Raw genomic sequence first — 22244 nt, forward strand, 5'->3', positions numbered from 1 at the left:
TAAACTACTATATAAACTAACCAGCGTGCAAAGCTACGCCTGAGAACGAAATTGATTCAGTATTTGGGTGCCGTATATTATATTTTCTGCACCCAAACGTGCTTGTCAAAGGATTAACCGAATTGGCTTTGATCTATTCAGGCTTGTCTACGACGAATTCGTTATGTTTAATAGTAAATATATCCTTTTCGTAATGTTTATAACTATTAAGCCATCACATTAGCATCATACCCCTTTAAGCAACACTACGCCACAAATATATATTAGCGTATTTTCTTTTTTCATTTTCATTAATTATGGGACAAATTGAGTATTGTAGTCTTGTACTTGTGATTAATTGCATTAAATGCGTCAGAGGCCGTCATTCACAAAGTCAGTTACGAGTGGAACAATATTCAACTCAGCAATAATGTCTTATCAAGTAAATTCCCATAACCAAACATGATATCCAATAATTGAATTTGTTACCAAATACTTAATACTTTCATTTCCCTAGTGCTTAAATTTATATAAGCAATATTACAGCGATAACATTTTGTAAATAAAATACATAACGAAATACAAAAATTTAGATAAAGAACATAACTTTAGTACCGCTAATAAAATGCAAATGTTTAAAAGACATATAAACTAACTTCATTAAATCGGACGTAAAACGACCACGTGTTACGATATGTTAAATTCGAAAACATCTCTATGTACAGTGGTTAACTTACAAATAAATCGAAAATTTAGGTTATTTTAATAATATAGACATTTCTGCTTAACAGTTTCGGAATAGAAAATATTGTCAACGATGATCTATTTAATATTTACAATACAGTTTAACCTGATATTCAAACAATTTTGATTTCGTTTGGTATATTCAATATTTAAATTAACTAAATATTTTAGCACATTTTACTTCAAATATTAAATTTTTAAAAATATTGTGTTCAACTTTGTTGTAACATAAACTGCAGTATAAATCATGTTTAATCAGAAAAATAGTCAACAATGTTTTGTATACGAAATTTTGTTAAAATCATAAATAAATCACTATTTATCTAATGAAATATATAAACGCAACTATGACAATTATTGTCGGAGTTATCCTGTAATTATGTAAAAATTATAACATAAATGATCCAATTACTAATCTACAAAATGATATGATAATTGACAAATTTTCAACATATTAAATACAAGACAAACACATAATTTGAGCAAACTGTATAAAACTAAACTTGGGCAAGATATCTAACATAAAACAAATCAATAATAACAATTGTCAAAAGAAATATGATAGGCACAGATTCCTATCACTACCGCTTAAAGCTTATACACAATATAAGGGTTAACAAGTTTTTTTATGCGCTTCAACGCTTTTTGTATACTTTTAAGATTATAAAAATGTAATGTACAATATAAAGTACCTATGCAATTCAGTCTCACGTTCATCGAGTTACGATCAAAGTCCTTATATATCAAAATAGTTTAAACTGCTTTAAATTTTACTAAATCCATTAGTTTTGGTGGCTCGGAGAGCAATGGAAAGAGCTATGCTCAGAGATTTACTGCTAGATCGAATCGGAAATGAGATCCGTGGAAGAAACAAGGTCACCAACGTAGATCGAAGAATTGCTCGTTTATAGTGACATTGGGCGGGGCAGATTGCTCGTGTAAACGGTGACAGTTAAGCCAATAGACACGGCGTGGATAGTCCCCCACTAGGCTGGATGTGGTGGATCTAGGTGGATGATCATTGAGGGAGGCGTATGCATTGCAGCGGGCGGCTGAAAAGAATAAAACCATTTGTTTTGGACATTCTACGGCATACCAGGTAAATCATTTCAGCCGAAGAACTCTCACTGCCGCATAATATACCCATCTATATTACCAAAAGGATTATTTGGAAGAGGCCTGCATCCTGCGCATTCCCTTGTACGCCTCATGGTCGTAATACGCAGCCCAAATATTAGATTACAATTTAGAATTTTACAAACTGATACATTTTTAAGATTTCGTTTATATGCCACAGATTTATATACCAAAATTAATTATACTTATATATTAATTTATTCAAGTTATATAATTATTTTACTGCTAACACTACCAAAATATGATAAATTAGGTAATTTCATCAAAAACCCCTCGTGAATAAACCAATTTGATACATAGAGAGTTTGATCGCAATTCAATTGATCCTATACTGTAAAGACCAAGTCTTCTTTTTTCTTTTCCTTACAGAAAAAATTTAACCGAAAATTGTGCGCATTCGCACGTAAATTCGACAATTTATCACTTCTCTTTTAATTTATTTTTAATTCTCCAATTTTATAAAACTAAAAATAGTCGAATAACGACCATTCAAAACTTCATTCCATCAAACCTCTTGAGTACTGTTACATAGGCTTATAAATTGTTTTGGAAAAATGTAAAAAATAAAACATACACCTCTTAATACTTAAAACTGGTGTATAGTAAATATGCATAAGTTACTTATATCCATCCTCAATAGTCTATCTTGAAGAAGCACTGCAGCTCAGTTTTACTCGCCATAAGCCAAAATTACATTTTAATATAGATCAATATCTTTACAAATACAAGTATATAAAAACTAAATAGAATATATATAGAATAGCGAAGATTTATCGCGTGATCGTCCAGCACGATAAGTAAAAGTATTGAAAGTTATTATAATACACATATTCTACACGAACAGATGCCATTGGAACAATTATTGGCATAGGAGTTGGTACAGGTGTTGGTATAGGCATTGGTACAGCTGTTGGCACAGGCATTGATACAGGTATAGGTAAAAGTGTTGGAGGTGTTGGAAGAGGTGAAGGTAAAGGCGGTGTTGGTACAGGCGTTGGTACAGGCGTTGGTACAGGTGTTGGTACAGGTGATGGTACAGGTGATGGTATGTAAGTATAGTAACAAGTCCCATTTATGTACGTGGAAATCACGTTAACGTTTGTCGGAGCTAACTGCGCGTTATTTCTCCTCATAGCAATCTCATGCTATACTACTTGATGCGTCATTTTAGTACCAGCATTGATTTTAGCAGTGAGCAGGCCAGGGTTGCTCTCTTTAAAGCTGTAAAGAAACAAAGCGCCAAAATAAAAAATAGCGTTAGTGTAATGTCAGCAAGCGAACGTAAAGTGTTCTTATTTATTTAGTCGAAAGAAAATTAATTATTCTAATGGTTCAAAATTATTATATGAAGGGGAATAATTATGTTTAATTAGAAAGCTAGCTTTAATTTTTGTCACTATTTTTAACTGTTGCAATACTTACTCAATGCCTCTCTCTCTTAACCTTTGCTTCACGGCCGGTTTAATCCTGGCCACTCCACCGCTATGTAGACCGCGTCCAGTTATAAAGTACAAAGTCTGATGCCTAACATTGCTCGTTTGTTGGATTTCCTGCAACTTTTTTATATGGGCATCAAGGAACAAATCTACGCTTTCTCTAGCTTCTCTTACACGTAAAAAGTGTAAATCTATTGTTGCGTTATCTGGGCTGTTCTCAGAGTGCACCTGGAAAATTAAAAATAAACACCTTAAAATAATAAAACAGTTAATGAAAACTCAAATCTATAATTTCTATTAAATATAGAATACAACACTTGTTTTGGCACTTCGGAAAAACATATTCGGATTGAACTGTTCTATGTGCCATATCAAATGTCAAGTACTATAAAGTCGTAATGGGAATTATACTCGACATGCGAAACCCTCGATTCGAGGAAACAATGCGTAACGCCTATACCTTTACGCTTACACTGCTGTATTCGTCGAACCGAATTAAGGAGGCGTTTCTCGTTTACACAATGCCCTCGTATTCTCTTGCTCTTATTTTGATTGTTCTTATTTATAACTTGGCGTATTTTAAACTTAGACTTAGTTTGTAGGAAAAAATGAAACAGAAGACAATGATATGTCTATCGTGCAAATCATTACATAATGCTTATTTTCTAGATGCCTATAACATAAATTTTAAGTGCAGGTTTTGAAAAAAAGCCTATATAAACGCATCTTTACATAACCCTCCTACTGATCACTAAAATCAATTATTTGTCGCTTTCACTCAATTACAAAAGTGCAGTCAATAGAGCTATATATATTAATTCTGGCGAATACAGTATAGACATATTGCAGGAATTAAATAATTGAATAATAACCTGTAGAAGTTTCTAACCTGTAAATGTTTTCAATTTAACATTATAAATATACATTAAAGTTCATAGTATATGTTTCATAACAAAACATCAGTAGTTTTTATATCTTTCGTTTTATCAAATAGTCTTTATCAATCAAATTTGATAACATTACTGATTTGATAGTATTGTAACGTAATTCCAAACATTTTTTCTTGCATAAGCCAATCCTTGTCAAGGACCTTGTAATCTACAATAATAATATGAGATAGAAAACACTTTTTCAACTTATTTATAAAATATCCACCTATGTCTTATTTATTACGATATCTCTGAAAATATAAAGTTTTGAGATTTAAAAAATTATGGTAGAAATATCATTTCGCCGAGGGGAAATCAGCTAAGAAGGAATTTTACGAACTTCCTCACAAAAGGGTGGTTGAGGGGATGTGAAATTAAAAATTCACCTTTTCATTCTATAGCTCTTATAAGGTATAAAACCAAATACAGGCATAAAAATAAATTCCAATGTAAGTCTAATTCGGGCCTGATATAGACAAAATTTATTTTTACATCATCGTAAATTTTAACACGACTTATTGATCATCAATTTTTTAAACTATTTTTTTTCTTCTACTACAGACAATATAGATCTAAGAAAAGTATAAAACATGATCAGAATATATTTTTTAGCCTTTAAAGAAATCTCTGTATATTTTAACTAACTAATGTTATTTTCGTACTGAGACCACTAATACATTACTAATATCATACCCATATAGTGTTGGAGGCTTTTAGCCACCTGAAGCCTGAAATTTGTGTTCCTATAATTAAAAACTGATAAAAAATACATACGAAACATACAAATAGTAAATGAATAGTCTAGTCTAAAAATTTTAATAACGTGTTCAAATATTGTAATCTAAACAAATTAAAAAAAGATTTGTATGTGTTAAAACCAGTTATTATAATGTTTGGCGGTAACGATTTCATTTCATTACTATAACAGGATATATATTAAAGCATATATTAACATAAAAGCGTGAGATGTATATTTCGAATCCGGTTAAACCATTTCGTGATGCATTAAGAAAAAAACATGTCCTTGACACGTTTAACTACACAATCATGTTTTATAAATAAATATCTTTAAGACCCAAACCAACCTGGATAAGCGATGCTGCAGCTAAACAGCAAGCTTTTTCAAATCCTCGTGTGTGCATTGCAGCGACCTCTGAATAGTATGTCGCAACATGTGTCATTCCCCGGGTGACACATTCGCGAGCCTTTTGATAAATTCTATAAGGATACAGGAAAATTAATAAATAGGAATAAAAACACAATACGTTTACACATGTCATGCGCTTTTGTATGTTGTCATCCTTTTAGCACCAGTAATGTATATAATATAGTAGCAGTTTTATGTATAAATTATGAGATACTGTCATGCTAAGAAGGCAATGCCTATGTTAAGCTCTCATAAAAACCCAGCTCCAGATGTCCTGACTGCATCTAATAACAGGGGTCTAAACTAGTCATGGTCTTTTTGACAATAATCTGTTTACTTAAGGTGTTACAGACAGTCAACTGTACGGGGTATGCCTGGATGTGGCGGAAAATGCCGCTAACCTACGTCTTCCAGTTATAGCGTCCGACTGGGCAACCCCTCAGTTAACTGGAGTGCCTCGAAGAGTTAGATTGGCTAAATTATATCTAACTCAGACGCAAAATGTGCACAGTGTCACATAGTTTCGGAAATCAGTTTATTGTGCCAATACTTAGAGTAACAAATAAATAAATAATAAACTCATTTTAACTCAGATTACTGCACAGGATTCCTATTTTTTTTAATGTGGAATAGTAAAATTACACAATCATTGAAAAATACTCACAAATTTCTCTTAGCAATGTGCATATCAGCTTCTCTGCGATACTGTTCAACCTCTTTCATATCTACTTTAACTTTCGGCAGCAATGGCCATTCAACCTCAGATAGAGCCTGAAAAAAGTTTTTATTGTTGAATGTATGTATGTTTCACTAATATAAAAATGCATGTAATCAAGGGCAATACACTTGTTGTGTGTTAACTTAGGCCCGAAGTATTATAAAGTATATGTAACTGATGGTTTAAAATCAAAATTTTTACTTTTTTCTGTTCTTCAAGTAGTTTCTCTTGACGTTCCATTTCTTTTGTCATAATAAAATTGTTGAGGCCATTTTCCTTTTCCAATATCTCCGATTGTCCCGTTGACATCAAGAGTCCCTACAAAGTTTAAATTTATATTGATTATTGGTTTAAAAATTCCAAATTACGTTTACTGAAACAATGTTATGCTAATATATAAACAAATTGTTAAATGCATCCATAAAAAATTTTATTCTTCATTTCAAATAATACTTAAATTAATATGGAACAATATTATAGTCATGCAAAGTAACATTTATAGATTGATAAATAAATTTATCAACATGCATGAAATAGAATTTTATATACCTCTACAGTAGTCATAAAATTATTATCATGAGCCATTAGTAGTTCGCTCAAAACATCTTGAGAAATTTTTGGGAACAAATCATACAACTTTTCACGACTAAGCTTAGCTGCTAAATCGTTAGGTTCATTGTTACGCCATTCAGCTATATCTTTTTGATATAATGACAATGCAAACTCCATGTCCATTATCTCCTTAAAATCGGGTATTTCTGGTTCTTTTCCTGCTTCGGCTAGTTCTAATTCCTTCAAAGCTAATTGCCTAAAAAATAAAAAAATGTTTCAAGTCTTATAAATAAAACGAAAACCATAACAAAAACTTGACTAACCTAGCAATTTCCTCATCTTGTTTCATCATTATTTTTGTCTGCTTTGAATGATCCTCTAATTGATCCATTAAAGATTCCATCCAAAGAGCGTTTATTTCATTTAACAAAGAAATTGGAATATTAATGATTGGTTTGACATTTCCAGGATAAATCATGTTATTTCTCCCAAAATACTCATCTAGTTGAGTCACAAAATGACTTCCTAAGTCAATGTTAACTGTTTTTTCAATATAGTCTACACAGCTATCAGCCTCGTCACTGTTCTCCTCATTTACAAAGTCAGTGTTAATGATCATATTAATTTCAATGTCGTCGTCTTTAGAAGACCTTGGCAATACATCTTCTAATACTTGATTATCAGAGTTCACAGTTTGAATAGGCTGTTCGCCACGCCGTTGTTTTCTAAATTTTAAGACATTTTCTGAATAATGATCATCTGATATTACAACATTTTGTTCTATTTGCCTCTTCAAATTAATAGAAGATTCAGAGATAACTGATTCTTTCTTCATTTTTTTAGGTGTAGGGGCTAAACTGTTTACTGTGATTTCTGTTATTTCATCAACTTTAGGACTTTGTACGATATTGACGTCGGGAATGATATTGTAAGCTGCTAAACAATCGCATTGATCAGAAATCTCCTCTTTATCTTGATTTTCCTCTTCGGTATCCGATGGGTCTTCTATCTCTAAAGTAGATAACTCATTATTAGCCACGCCATCAAGCACAATACTCACTGCCCAATTAACATCTCCACAACAACTGTCAAACACATCTCGCAAATCAGACTTTGGCAGATTTTTAAACAAACGTCTAAAAGTTTTAAAATGCTTTTCTTCATGTTTACATCTTTGGGTTTCCATAAGGACATGTTCATTTGTCATACTACTTTTGTCCAGCATTCGCTTTTCAGGAACTTTTTCCTCATGAAGAGGGGGCATATAGTGCAAATTAATATCTCTTGGAACAGCGGATATAACTTTATGAACTTTTTTTGTATTGCAAATATCTGTATCACCAATTTCCACACAAGTGCTACTATTCACTTTTTCCACCACAGTTAACGGCGTTTCGACTTCAGCTTTAATGTCACTGTCCCAAGGTGGCATATACATAGCAATCTTTGTCCAATCTTGACATTCCATTAACAAATTTTCTGTTTCTGATTTTGTTTCAATTATAACTAAATTTTTGGATTTCCTTTGTGGTTTGGAATTTACTGGAGAGTTTGTATCAATAGTTTTTTCTTCAACAACGGTTGCAGCTTCGAGGGAATTATCTTCCCAATTTTCCCCATTCTCCCATTCAGCTTCAACCTTGGCAAATTCTTCTAGTTGCTTTTCTATTTCCGTGAACTGTTCTGGTACATATTCTTTATTATTTTCATTTTCCGTGTCATTTATAACATCTGGTTTTGTTTCATTATTCACTGTGGATACAGCAGTTTGAACAGAAGCATGTGCTATAACATTCTGATTTTCACATGACAAATTTTTGTCTAAAGGTATATCATTATCTTTTTGTTGGTGTGTCTCATCTGTTTCTGTAACATTTGTGATAGCTACAATGCTATGGTTTTCTAGTAGTGCAGGCGGAATAGGAATATTTCTTCTAACAGGAGGAATCATATTATTTGGATAAGTTATTCTATAATAATGTAGCAAGAACTGTGAATTGACACATTTATCATAGTTTTCAAGCATTCGTTTAATTGACTGTATAGGAACACTGTGTACATTTTTCCTCCAAAGTTGATTTGGCTTTTTAGCCCATGAAGTGTTAGGTTCTACAATTTCTATTAAATAACCGAATTTCGCTCCTTCTCTTAAATATGGCTCCATTTCCCATAATTCAATATTAGTATTGTCTATTATTATAGGACTTACTCCTTTTTCCATTGCTGCTGAAGACTTTTTCTGAGTTGTTGCATGAGCTTCTGAAAGCCTTGACTTATCAAAACAATAATATCCATTTACGGTAAAGTAGTCATCTGCTGAAAAAATATGTGTATTGTAAGCCATCAAACTACCAATAGTGACTTCTAAAATTTGTTTTGCTAAATATGTTTTTCCACTTCCAGGAGCACCTCTCATTAGGATTAATATTCGACTACCTTTGTTATGGTGCATTATTATTTTTTTCATTTGGTTTGTCCAGAATTTTAAGTCTGTTTCTGGTATATTAACCCTACTCAATGATCTAGATTTCATCTTTTTTTGGGATACTTTTGAATAACTTGTGGAAGAATGATTGATAGTTCCTCCTGGTATTTGAGATGGATTAGATCTACTACGTTGTTTATTTTCTTGTGGATAATTATTTTTTCTTGTATTTTGAGTCTGTTTTGATATATGATTCCATGAATTTTCACAGTTGTCTGTAACACTTAAATTATTGTTATTGCTGCTTTTATTATCCCAAGAGTTAATTTCACAATTATCTGTATTATTTAATTGCGACTCTTTTTGGTTATCACTTGTCATATTCATAATGGCATTTGCAGATTCATCCACTGTCAAAAAAAAATTGTATAATAAATAATCTTATATTATTCAACAGGATCATAACACTCCATAACACTAAATAATATTAATTAAATATCTCATATTTTTACTTTTACTTGATTTACATAGTGTATATACCGAAAGTCTCTCATTAAAATTAAATTTTGACTTTCAAGCCATAAATAGCATTACCTTTTTAGGGGAAAATTGCCTTTTATTTATCTTGTCACTAAATGTGTATGTAACACTGAGCAAAAGGTTTAAAATCTATATTTATGTATATGAGATATCTACTATGATATCTAGAACTATAAGCTTCAGAGATTTTTTGAGTATGGCATCTGAAAATGGAATTGACAAAATTCCATCTGCAAGTAAGGTTAGGGGGGAGAGTTCATTAAGTTTGCAAAGCAGGCAAAGAACAGTAGGTTATATTGAGAAAATATAAACCATAAGCCAAGCATTATTTAAAATTATCAATCATAATTTGAAAAGGAGATGGCATAAACAATAGCAATTTTACTATTGTTTATGCCATCTCCTAACTTAATTAATCTTTTCAATATTTCAAGATTCATATTGCCTTCTAAACTCACAGAAATATTGTGTTCTTTCATTAATTCATTTTAAATTAAAAAATTTAAGTATGTTTTAGCATTGAGGACATGTGATATGCACTATCACATGTCCTTAAAGATTGTCAAAGTTGTAAGACCACATGTTTATAAGTACAGCATATCGTTCCATTCAATGTAAATAGTACCATAACAATGCAATAATACATTACAAAATAAAAAAATTGCAATCAGCATTTTTATCAGCATAATCTCCTGTATGTAGTTTTTTTTTTAAAATTACATACAGGATTTTTGTACATTAGAACATGATTTGTTATTATTAACTCCAAGCTTTCAAATTTTACAATGGTTAGAGCAAGATCAAGTTATTTGGAGTTAAAACATGCTGTCAAAATACTGTAATGATTAAACAATTTTTAGACCATTTTTAGTAGCCAAGATGCAAAAACTATTTTATGTATACATTCTAGAAGATCCAAAAAGGCGACATGTTCATTATTATGGATTATACAATATAAGAGCACACAAAATTTTAAAAAAATTAAAACCATTCTTTAAGGAATCTATGTGCTTCTCACAAATCCACTTTTCACTATGAAAGGCTGTTGAAATTCCTGAGAGGGATCAATATAGGAATATGTGAGACACTGTCAGTTAAAAAAGGACTGTGCAACATGACAGGACAAAAATTTATCGCAATATAATGCAATCAATAACATGGGGTTAAAATTTACAATGGTCTTCCAAGCAAAATGCTATTATTAAATAGCTACAAATTTATTAATGATGTGTTATTAGTAATAATTAGATTGTTAGATTAGTTATAAGTTTAACAATGAGGTAATGAGTTTCAGAATAATATACTAATAAATATTTATTAGATTGATGTGCAAACTACTAAAAGATATTTAGCGTCATTTATCTTAAATACATACCTGAAATTTCCAAATAGATCTAATAATTGTAAGCATGAAAATTATAATTTCTGTTTACCATTCTTTTTGAAGTATTTAAACATTTCATCTGTGTCAATAAAAATATGTTTTTCAAATGACACACCCACTTGGATAAATAAAAAAATATTAAAAAATAATTATGAAATTCAAAATAATACTGTAGTATATTCTCAATTTTTAAAAACTAATTTTACTTCGCAATTAATTTTGTAGTTTTAATTTTGTGACTAAATGATCCATTTAAGCAGTAAAAAGATTTCCATTGTCCCCAAAATATGGCACATAATAGGATGTGACAATATATAATGCAAGGCTCAATCGACGCAACTCAAACAGCGCAACAAGGTACGATCAATACCCAATTTCCAAGTCCATACAAAAATGGCGCGCAATAACTCACCAAAACAATACATATCATACATACATAACATATCTCAGTTTTAAAATTTATTATCGAATCTATAGAAAACCTTTGTTTTCATATTCTAATACTTACAATCTCCGTCAAAATTTTCAACAATTGTGCTTATTACATCTTCACTCATCACTTCACCAAAGGTCTGAACCAATGTCTGTACCACATGATCGTAACTGCTTTGCTTATCGCTTGAAAAATCTTCCATTGTTATTATTTGTATTCATCAACAGTCGATATAAAAATTCACAAATTAACACACATTTGTTTTATCCCGTCTCTGAATTTTATTCCATAACGATAAGCACCAACATAATAACGAAGCGACGACATACTGTAATAACACTTGATCAATAACTCCAGTGCACAGACAATACTCTTATCATTTAATGGCCAATAGACAACTTTCTTTTGCTGAATGAAAACAATTAATTTTATTTTAAAAAAGTCAGTTTTTCGAAGTTTCGTGAAATAGTTTATATGAATTAATTGATTCCGGTATCAATTAAGTAAGCAAGCTAAGATGTTAATAATCATGGGTCAGCAATATAAAACCTAACCATATTACTCTTTGAATTAAGTAAGTGAATTTTACTCTATTTAAGTATTATGTCGTAAGCCTTTATTGTCATTAGTTATAAACATTGCTGTTACATACATTACATATACACATTATTATTTATTGTCCTTCTACTGCATTGCAGTTCATTTTCTAATTTTTTAAAGAAGGATTAAATTTGTCGTACTATATGTAAAATAAGTATAATAATGCACTTCATGTCAAATAAATGCTAACAATAGTATCACAAACAACATAATATAAAAGTTTCCTTTCAGTGTAATTTCTTTTTATGATGTATGCTATGAGTAATATGCATAAGATACGTACTTATATGCGGTTATAAAAATCAGTCATTGTCAAAATGTCAAATGGTTGATAACGTTTGTTAGATTTTGTTGACTAAACGTAAACTTAACGATTTTTGTTTTGTTTTTAAATACCTATAAATACCATGTATATCATATAAGCACTAAAGAAGTATCTGTTTATCGATATTACATTTAATTTAGTGTTTAAGATTAAACTCAGATATACATTACTAAAATGGGCGATAATTTTCAAAATAATAAAACTATGGCACCTGTGATGATGGACTATGATTTTAAAATTAAAACGCAGAATGAACGTTCTAAAGTCGAAGATCTCTTCGATTTTGAGGGATGTAAAGTTGGTAGAGGAACCTATGGTCATGTTTATAAGGCTCGACGAAAAGACGGTTCCGACACGAAAGATTATGCTTTAAAGCAGATAGAGGGGACGGGACTGTCCATGTCAGCTTGCCGGGAAATTGCAGTAAGTTATTATACTAATTCCATCTCTTAGCTATTAGAATTTTTAGATAGATTGTGTTATAGTAACATAAATTTGTACACCTGTGAAAGACTTTGAACAGAGTATCCAATTAAAATTTAGAAAAGAATTTCATTATTCTTAATAAATTGAATTTTGTGTAAAGCACAAACTTTGGAAAAAAAATAAAAGTAATAGTTTAATACGGAACATAAATTTATTCAGAATACAAATTATAAAATAAAATAGGAAAGGATAATTGAAACATGCACGGCAATGTTTCAATAATCGGAAATTACACAAACCCTATTATCCTATAAACAAACTAATAACATAATTTGAACAATTATATTTGCTAAATTTCTAGTGTTTGTTTTGTTAATTGAGTCTATCCTTACATATTTATTTGATAATTAATAAAGCTTACAGACAATGATTAAGAATAAGTACTTAGTTAAGTAAATAACAAACTGGTTGATAACAAGCTGCCATATATTTATAATCTTTGTAGGTAGTAAAAATATTTTGTGTAATCTAAACTTTTTCCTCATATTGTTACACATCTTCCTTTTTAATCTAGATTAAGGATTCTGTTAAAGTATACCTTTAGGAGACAATTTGTTAGTGACAAAGTCAATGATTTTTCCTATTAATAGGATACATCTCTCTTTATTTGTTATTAGTGTTTCACTCTAGGCTTATTTTGTAGTATTTTTCCTAAGTGAACTGGCCATTTCCGCAGTTTATTGAGTATCTGTGAAGATTACTACATCCTCAGCAAATCCAAGTTGACTGGAATAACTATATTTTACGAATATCTTTTTATTTTACTATTCCATTTTCTCTAATTTATATTCAAGGTTAATGATAATGCTGCTATGAGGTTTGGCAATAAGAGATCACCTTGTCTTATACTTTTATTAATTATTATTTCTCCCCCTCAGTCTTGCAATCTTATTCCCCTTGATCTGTTTAAGTTAATATATCTTTTGATTACAAGCAGCATTTTAATTTAAGATTTATCCTGGCATGTAGCAGTATTATCGTGATTCAAGTTCCTAATATTATTAGACTCTAAATTGTTTAGTTGTTAGCAAGGAAAATGCATTATGTATTTGCTATTACGGTGGACATTTGACAACCAAGTTTTAATTACGAGCCAAATTAAAGTAATTTTTTTTACATGAACCTTTAGTTATTGTTTTTTGTAGTAAATTAATTTGCTGAAAATACCTTGAAAATAATATGAAAATGTAATTGAAAAGTAATACCTGTCACAGTAGCAATTGCAGCTAGAAGAATGAAAGAATAATCAAAAAGAATACAAGCAGATCATTGTTAGAAACTAGACAAAAATGTTCGTTGTTCATTTTTAATAGGCAATAACATTGTCTGTTTCATATTCTTGCAGTTGCTCATAGTTCAAATATACAAGACTGTAAACAGTCCTGCCAGGCAATTACCAATCAATTATCTAAACATATATTATGTATAGTGTAATTTTTGCGGTTAGTTTCACAGACTTCAATGCTGATTACTAAAGTGTATTATTGTATATTTATTTGTAAATAGCTTAATTTTTCTGAATTTTATAATGTTCTTAACTTTACAGCTGCTTAGAGAATTGAAGCATTCTAATGTAATTAACCTTATCAGGGTTTTCCTTTCTCATACTGACCGTAAAGTATGGCTGTTATTTGATTATGCCGAACATGATTTGTGGCATATAATTAAATTTCATAGAGCAGCCAAAGCAAATAAGAAATCAGTGATGGTGCCAAAAGGAATGGTGAAAAGTTTACTTTATCAAATTTTGGATGGAATCCATTACTTACATTCAAACTGGGTTCTCCACAGAGATTTGGTAAGAATTAACATTTATAAAATGTATAAGCATAAGATTAAATTTGTACATATACTGGGCTGTGTAGGATAATTTTAATAAGTAAAAACTATTATTAATTAAAATTATTTGACACAGTGCTTCCACTAGAGCTTTCTCAATAGGACTGAAACCTCCATGGAAGTGCTAGCAGGCTCAAGGGGAAAACAGTGGTGTTATTAAATGTGATTAAATGAGAGGTATTTCATAACACCACTGAAACTTCATGAAAAAAACATGTAATCTAGCTGTTCAAATTTTAAAATCTTATTATTGTGTCATAAATAAACATTAAAACATTTAAATATGCATTAAATGTAATGTGTGTAATTATATTGGATAGCATAGTTGCAAATAAACAAAACTAAAGATGTTTTAGGTTGCCAGAAAGCAAATCTTCAAAGGCAGATAATAGATAATACCTTTATTTCCTTATTAGGTAATTACTCATGTTTTTTTAAGTGTTCAATCTAAATATAATAAAAATATTTTTCATAAATAATGCTTAAGCAAAGTGTGTTTTGTGTATTGTTCTTTAACAAACTATTTCTCAATAAAGTGTATTGCGAAATTTCAGAAACCTGCTAATATTCTAGTTATGGGTGAAGGTCCTGAAAGAGGTCGGGTAAAAATTGCTGATATGGGTTTTGCAAGATTATTTAATGCACCTTTGAAACCCCTCGCTGATTTAGATCCAGTTGTTGTGACATTTTGGTACAGAGCACCAGAGTTGTTGCTTGGTGCCAGACATTATACGAAAGCAATTGGTAAATTATGTTTATCAAATTCTTATACTAGGCTTTTATGGTAAAAGTGTTGTAATACAATTTTATAGATAAATAACTTGATAAAAGACCATAATACATATCAACAGTATATGGTCTACTTCTTACTAAAATTTTCAAACCATAATCTCTTCTGTGGAATAAATCAAATACAAAATAATCATTAATTATACTTTATAATAAAGTCAAGAACTCATTTTTCGATTTTTTTTCTGATAAAAGGTCAAATATATAGTATTCTGGCTAGGGAAGTAATAATAAATAGGGTAACAATTTTAATATTTATATTTTTAAAATAACAAAGCATCTCTCTATAGGCAAAAAATCAAAGTGCTATGTACAATATTGATGAATTTTGATTTAATGTTGAAAATCATTGAAGGCTTCATTACCTGTGAATTAAAATCTTAGGAAGCTATTAATAATTTTAAAAATAAATACATAGAATATTGTAAAACATTCTAGTAATAATTAAAGTAACTACCTAAGTGATCTCAAGACATGACAATTTTTTTAGATATTTGGGCAATAGGATGCATATTTGCGGAACTTCTGACATCAGAACCTATCTTTCATTGTCGTCAAGAAGATATTAAAACAAGCAACCCATATCACCATGATCAATTAGATAGGATATTTAATGTTATGGGATTCCCACAAGAAAAAGATTGGGAAGACATTAGAAAAATGCCTGAACATGCCACTTTAGTAAAGGATTTTAAAAGATCAAAGTAAGTACATTTTGTATATTTTTTACCAGTGACAATAGTGAGAGAATCTCATTATAAGTTACGTTTTCATTAGATAAAGAATTATTAGTGAAAACATCACTAAACTAAGCACATATATAATAACTGTAAGTAATATCAGAACGAGAAGACAATTTGTGTGTTTTATACTCACTAAACTAATTTTTTTTAAATGCACTGAATGTTATGTTTACTATATTTTTTGGTTCATTTATTTAAATATTGTATCACAAATTTATTTATTAATTTGACATTTTGTTTCACTGGTAGTCACTTTGTTCAAAATAGGCTGCTGAGATATTTAAGGGTACTTACTTTTGCCATATCATATAGGACCTTAGCATAGGAGATTCACTACTGAATACACGCCATTTTGCCAAGTAATGTGCGTAAATAGCTTTGTATTCTAAACTGAATGGAGCTTTGGTTGGTGAAGGCACAGACATCTTTAGAGTAAATAAAGTCGAAGGATCTGGGAATCTCAATGGATATAATAAATTTAACTCAAAAAAATTACAAACCTCACTGAGTTTATTGTTAGTTTTTCATAATTGTGGTGGTTATGAACTCTCTTCATATAATAAAGCAGTAATTCCAAATCAAAGTATGATTTGAAATTACTACTTTGATTTTTTTTTACTGATTGGTAGGCTGCCAGATAGTATGGGCGGCTATTGACTGACCGGGCGTTTGAGCTCCAAAAAAAAAAACTTTTTGCTAGAGCCATCTCTAGTAGTTGTGTTAAAAGAAGATTTATTTTATATCATTTTACTTCATGACTTAATACATAATTCTTTGTAAATAGTCTTAGCGCCTGATATATATTATCACATTAACATCTGTAATATTTATTAGTAATGTTCATTGTAAATTAATAATAAATGTATTATTATTATGCACTTAATAAATAATATGACTATTAGATTATATTTCATCTGCTATTCTTTTTATAGTGTAGCTATTCGGCAGAGATGTTTACATTTAGTTTTAGTTTACATTGTTTGTGTGTCTATGTATATTAATTTATGCTGTAATATTTTTCAGTTACCAGAATTGTTCCTTAAGTAAATATATGGACAGGCATAAAATCAAACCGGACAGTAAAGCTTTCAGTCTTCTTCAGAGATTACTTTTAATGGATCCTAACAGAAGAATCACTTCAGAACAGGCAATGCAGGACCCTTATTTTACAGAAGACCCTTTGCCCACACAAGTGAGTGAAATATTAGCTAATATTTTGTTTGTAGAAATTTGTTCACTTTACTAAAATCTTTTCACTAAGGCATAGGCTCTTTGATTAACATAAAGAATAGTTTAAAAAATATAAATCAATTAAATTAATATTAAAGTAAATGTATAAGTACAAGTCAGAAAATTCCATTACATATAAATAATAAGTAAAAAAATGAAATAACAGGCTTTATCTACACTACACAAAAGACTTAAGAAGATAATTTAACAAAATTGCATATAAGGTGTAAATGTTTACATGAAAAAATAAATCGGAGGACTGTGATATATTGCCTCTTGAATACATAACAATTGCCAAGGGCGGATCTAGCACGTGTAGCGCCCGTGTGCAATGAAACCCTGGCGCCCCCTAGGCCTGATCCCTGTATCTTAACTTCAATTAATTATTTTAATGTAACTTAAGTTAGAAATATATTTAGATTTGGAATTTGAAACCACGGTATTTGAATTAAAAGTTTTAGTTTTTTGTTAGCCAATATAAAATTTTGTTGGTAAAGATCTATCATCACTTTTTATTAAATAGCTTGTACTTATAGATATTGACGAATACTAGGATATATCGACGTAATTGACTAGGATATATCGATGTTATCTATGTACATCTGGCCGCGCTTTACTAAGTCTTTTAACAACGGTTTCAGTAGCAATATCTTCTTTTCATTCGATAAACATCCACAGCAAGGCGTAGGCCTCCCACAAAAATCGCCTCGATGATCGGTATTGCCTGCATCCAGCGACATTCCTCGACTCTACCTATGTCGTTAGTCCACCTGGTGAGGGACCTACCCACGCCATGGTTGTCGCTCGAGAACTTTTCAACCCCAATGGCCATCGGTTGCACGAGCGATGTGCTCCGCCCACTGCCACAATCAGATGAGCAATTCTTCGAATAGACCGAAACCCCCAGCATAGCCCTCTTTATTACTCTCCGAGTCACTCAGAGAGTAACATTACAGCAATGTATATTTAACCGTTCTAATTTCATATAATATATTTTTTCACTGTTTCTAAGAAAATATCAGTTGAAACATACGGGGTATAACGTATGGTACTCCGTCTCTGCTAAATACATACATTTTTTGCGTCTTATCTTTTTCTTTAAAGGCAAGTTTTTTTTATATTTTTCTTTAAAGGATGTCTTTGCCGGTTGTCCCATTCCTTATCCTAAACGGGAGTTTTTGACGGACGACGATCAGGAAGACAAGAGCGATTCGAAAGCTCGCCAAAATCAGCAGCAACAGCAACCTAATGTGAGTAATATATGATAGAATTATTATAATATAGACTTTTATGAACAAGCTGGAGGAGTATTTGAGATACCTTTAGGTAGGTGTGATGATTTTCTGCCGAACAGTACAGCGCTTGTACTATAGTGCTCGGGCTATGATGACATCATAACTATAATATGCCACTGGGCAAAGTTAATATGACGCTATCTCAAACGCTCGTTTGTAAACGATTGAAAGGGACAGGTGATTGTAGTGATCTTAAAAAACTGCAAATAAATATTAACGTGCTTTCTCATGGAGTTTTACTTTTAAAAAGCGCTCAAGTAACATTTTATTTTTATTAAATCCAGAAATATTAATTTTTTTATTTTAATTTACAGCATTAATTTTAGTTAATGATTATTAAATTATTGATTTACTGATAATCCGATTTCGCTTAATTTGATGGCTATTTTTTTTGTAAGATACATTTTTATCAATGTCTACACAAAATAATAATTTTGAATAGTTCAATTTCCATTTTTAAATCTCTAAGCACGATGACCGAAGACGATGCACAATGTCTAAGACTTTGGTCAGTGTGTTTTGACAGTAATAATTTACGGATCCTAGATGTGATCGCTTACGGTGGGCCTTATAAGAAGGCTCAAAGTCACTTAAAAGCAATGGACTTAAAAGAGCTATGCTTGGAGTTTCGATGTGAGATCGAATCTAAAATGGATAGATCCGCAGAATAACCAAGGTCGTCGATGTAGATCGAAAAACTGTTCGTCGAAGTGGCAGTGGGCAGGGCACATCGTTCTTGTAACCGAAGGCCGTTGAGGTCGAAAGTTTATCAAGTGGCGACCATGAGCTGATGTGAGTAGGTACCCAATAGATGGACTTAGTCAAGGCTGCAAGAAGTCGTTGGAAGCGGGCATCGCGGCCACAGGGGAGGCGACGCCTTGCAGTCGGCGTCTATCGGTTGAAAATGAAGATGAGGAATTACGTCCTATTGCTTTATAAATTTATCAATTCAATTAAGAAAAACATTAAGCTTTACGACACGATAGAAATTTTTAAGTACAAATTTGTTTTTTATTCCAGACCCAACAAAATCAAGTGCAGGCTAATAGTCATGATCATGGAGCGAACAACGCTAAGAGGATGCGGATGGCCGGTAATGTCCTTTATTTATAATTTAAAAGAAACAGTATTTATAAGTACATAGCTTTTATAATTATGTAAGAAATATAAAAGAAGTAATATCTTATTACTATAAATAGAAATAGCAATTTCGTTAATATTTTTGACGGTTGTCAAGTATTGTCTATTTTAAACCAGATTTTTTCTTATGCTCTGATGCTTGACCCAAAATATTACGCAAGTCCAATGTTTTTTAAGCACTGTAGCTTCCAGATTTTTAGGTATTCCAGATCTGACACTCTTTTCGTCTGAGTATATTAAGAATTGTTTTCTACACTCACATTACATACGCATCTAGACACAAGCTCATAGTTTCATAAAGTTTTTTTGTATTTGTTTTTTACCTACATGATGTTCCATATATCATCGTCAAGTAGAAATCAGGGACAATGATAAAGTAGATTGTGGTTAACCTAATAAAATAAATAAATAAAAACCACGTTTTATCATTTGATGTCACTTGCTTACTTATATGGAATATTTTTAACATGGCCTGTTAAAGATAAATATAGTAAATGTTTTGAATATGTAGCCAAAAACTTTATTATGTAAGTAGTTCGTCAAAAAATTGCTTTTTGACAAACTACTTTTCTTTTAAAACAGGTAGCTTTTCAGTATTTCAGTTCTAGGATGGGGAGATAAAATTAGAAAAATTAAGATTTGTGGTAACAGTGATTAATACATCTGCACAGAGTGCAGTATATGTGTCTCATAAATTAACGCTATTTTTTTTTCGTTAAATCTTGTGATATATATATATATATATATATATATATATGTATATATATATATGTATATATATATATATGTATATATATATATATGTATATATATATATGTATATATATATACATATATATATATATATATATATATATCACATATAGTATATTTTGTAGTATAGCTATAGCGATTACTGCAACTAAAAAAAAACGGCAATCACAAAGGATATCGGTAATGTATGAATCAAAAACAAAGGGACTATATTTCCTAGTGCCGTACAAGTCAAGTAAAAAAAACACAAGTCGTGTGTCTACATAGCTAATAATTTATTTTAAAATATGAAGGTTTGAATGAAATATTTTAACGCTTAGGTCCAAATCAAGGTAACAACGCTACTGGCGGAGGACAACAAGAGTTCCACCAACAACAGCAGATGATGTTCACACAACAACAAGGCGGCAACACACAACAGCAGGCCAACTTCCAGCAGCGATTCTAGATGAGATGTCTGATTGACTTAGAATGAAACAATATTTATTAACTTCTATAACTATTTTGACACGCGTGTATTGTATTACGTCACGACACAAACACATTTAAAATAATTGGGCTCCTATGCGAAAAATCCTTATTTTAAATAGTAAGAAGTCATTACAACAATATGTTTTAGAAATTATCTACAAGTTTCAAGTATCATATTGTTTTTTAAATCACAATTAGCAACATTAAAAAAATTATTTTTAAAAATTTATGTTCAATCTATGACAATCGAGTTTCATTCAGTTTTCTGTTTTGAAATAGCAACATTTAAAATAATGAAATTTAGATGTTGTGATGTCGCCGAGTATTTGTTAATGAAGTAAATTAGATTTCACTCTGACATTAATATTTAATTCAATAAACACGGTAAGAAAGTAAGAGGAAATACTGTATTTCAATTTGAATACCAAATGAAATACGAAAATCATTGTGAACATTTTTTATATTAAAAATAGATCTATTATTTGTACAAAATTGTTAACTTTTTAATGTAATTAAATTCTTATGATTTTTGAGTAAAAATAAAATGGGACGTAACTATTTTGGGTTAATAAAATATTCTAATGCTATGTCTAACTTATTTTTACCTACGATATCCTTGAGTATTTTAAAAAGTTAAGTAAATCTGTAATATCTAATAATTCTATTTGACGAAATTTGTCGCTTTATGGCATAATATTTTAATTGACTTATTTAATACTGACATGATTTCTAATTTAAATCTTATACTTTTCGACAAACCCGGTGATGTAAATGCCAACATAGAAAAAAAATTAAATAAAAAAAAAACAGCTTTGCGATGCTAGTGTTACGTTCCGCTGCTTAACCTGTTCCGTGCAATTAATTTTGGTTATAATGGAATCAGGATTGAGAAGTCGAACAAAATTAAACTGACAGCCCAGCAGATTAACAAGTCGAGGTGGTAGTGGGCAGGCCAGAAAGCATGCTGAACATCTGTTTACCATCTGGTATCTAGGACTTTGAGATTCGGGAACCAAAACTAGAAAGCGCGTCGTGGGACATTCAGCCACAAGGTGGATAGACGACCTTTTTGATACTGGATGCAAACCACTTCCAGATCCTACCTGATCATTTTGGAAATCTATGGAGAATATTAATGTTCACCTGTGG

At 30.8% G+C, this 22244-nt stretch overlaps 2 protein-coding genes across 4 annotated transcripts; one reads left to right on the forward strand and one right to left on the reverse strand.

Moving 5' to 3' along the window:
* Positions 1-1745: 1745 nt before the first annotated feature.
* Positions 1746-11749, reverse strand: LOC137918401 (NEDD4-binding protein 2). The gene is made up of 8 exons (XM_068761199.1): positions 11500-11749; positions 6966-9477; positions 6640-6898; positions 6292-6408; positions 6037-6143; positions 5311-5443; positions 3283-3524; positions 1746-3081 (listed from the first exon to the last, which is right to left on the reverse strand). Exons 1-8 carry the CDS (start codon positions 11624-11626, stop codon positions 3006-3008), a joined length of 3573 nt encoding a protein of 1190 aa, XP_068617300.1. The 5' UTR covers positions 11627-11749; the 3' UTR covers positions 1746-3005.
* A 596-nt stretch (positions 11750-12345) lies between these two features.
* On the forward strand, positions 12346-21663 carry Cdk8 (cyclin-dependent kinase 8). Of its 3 annotated transcripts, none has more exons than XM_068761200.1 (8): positions 12346-12772; positions 14382-14633; positions 15229-15418; positions 15954-16167; positions 17230-17398; positions 18570-18686; positions 19752-19824; positions 20945-21663. In XM_068761200.1, exons 1-8 carry the CDS (start codon positions 12524-12526, stop codon positions 21070-21072), a joined length of 1392 nt encoding a protein of 463 aa, XP_068617301.1. In that variant the 5' UTR covers positions 12346-12523; the 3' UTR covers positions 21073-21663. The 3 variants fall into 3 exon arrangements, with proteins under 3 accessions (XP_068617301.1, XP_068617302.1, XP_068617303.1); XM_068761201.1 differs by having other exon boundaries at positions 20957-21663; XM_068761202.1 differs by lacking the exon at positions 12346-12772 and adding an exon at positions 13956-14277.
* The last annotated feature ends 581 nt before the right edge of the window (positions 21664-22244 follow it).

This window comes from Battus philenor, unplaced genomic scaffold (genome assembly GCF_028537555.1).
Source record: "Battus philenor isolate CCGP_79_NKW_IND1 unplaced genomic scaffold, ilBatPhil1.0.hap1 SCAF_14, whole genome shotgun sequence".
In the NCBI taxonomy this organism is placed as follows: Eukaryota; Metazoa; Arthropoda; class Insecta; order Lepidoptera; family Papilionidae; genus Battus; species Battus philenor.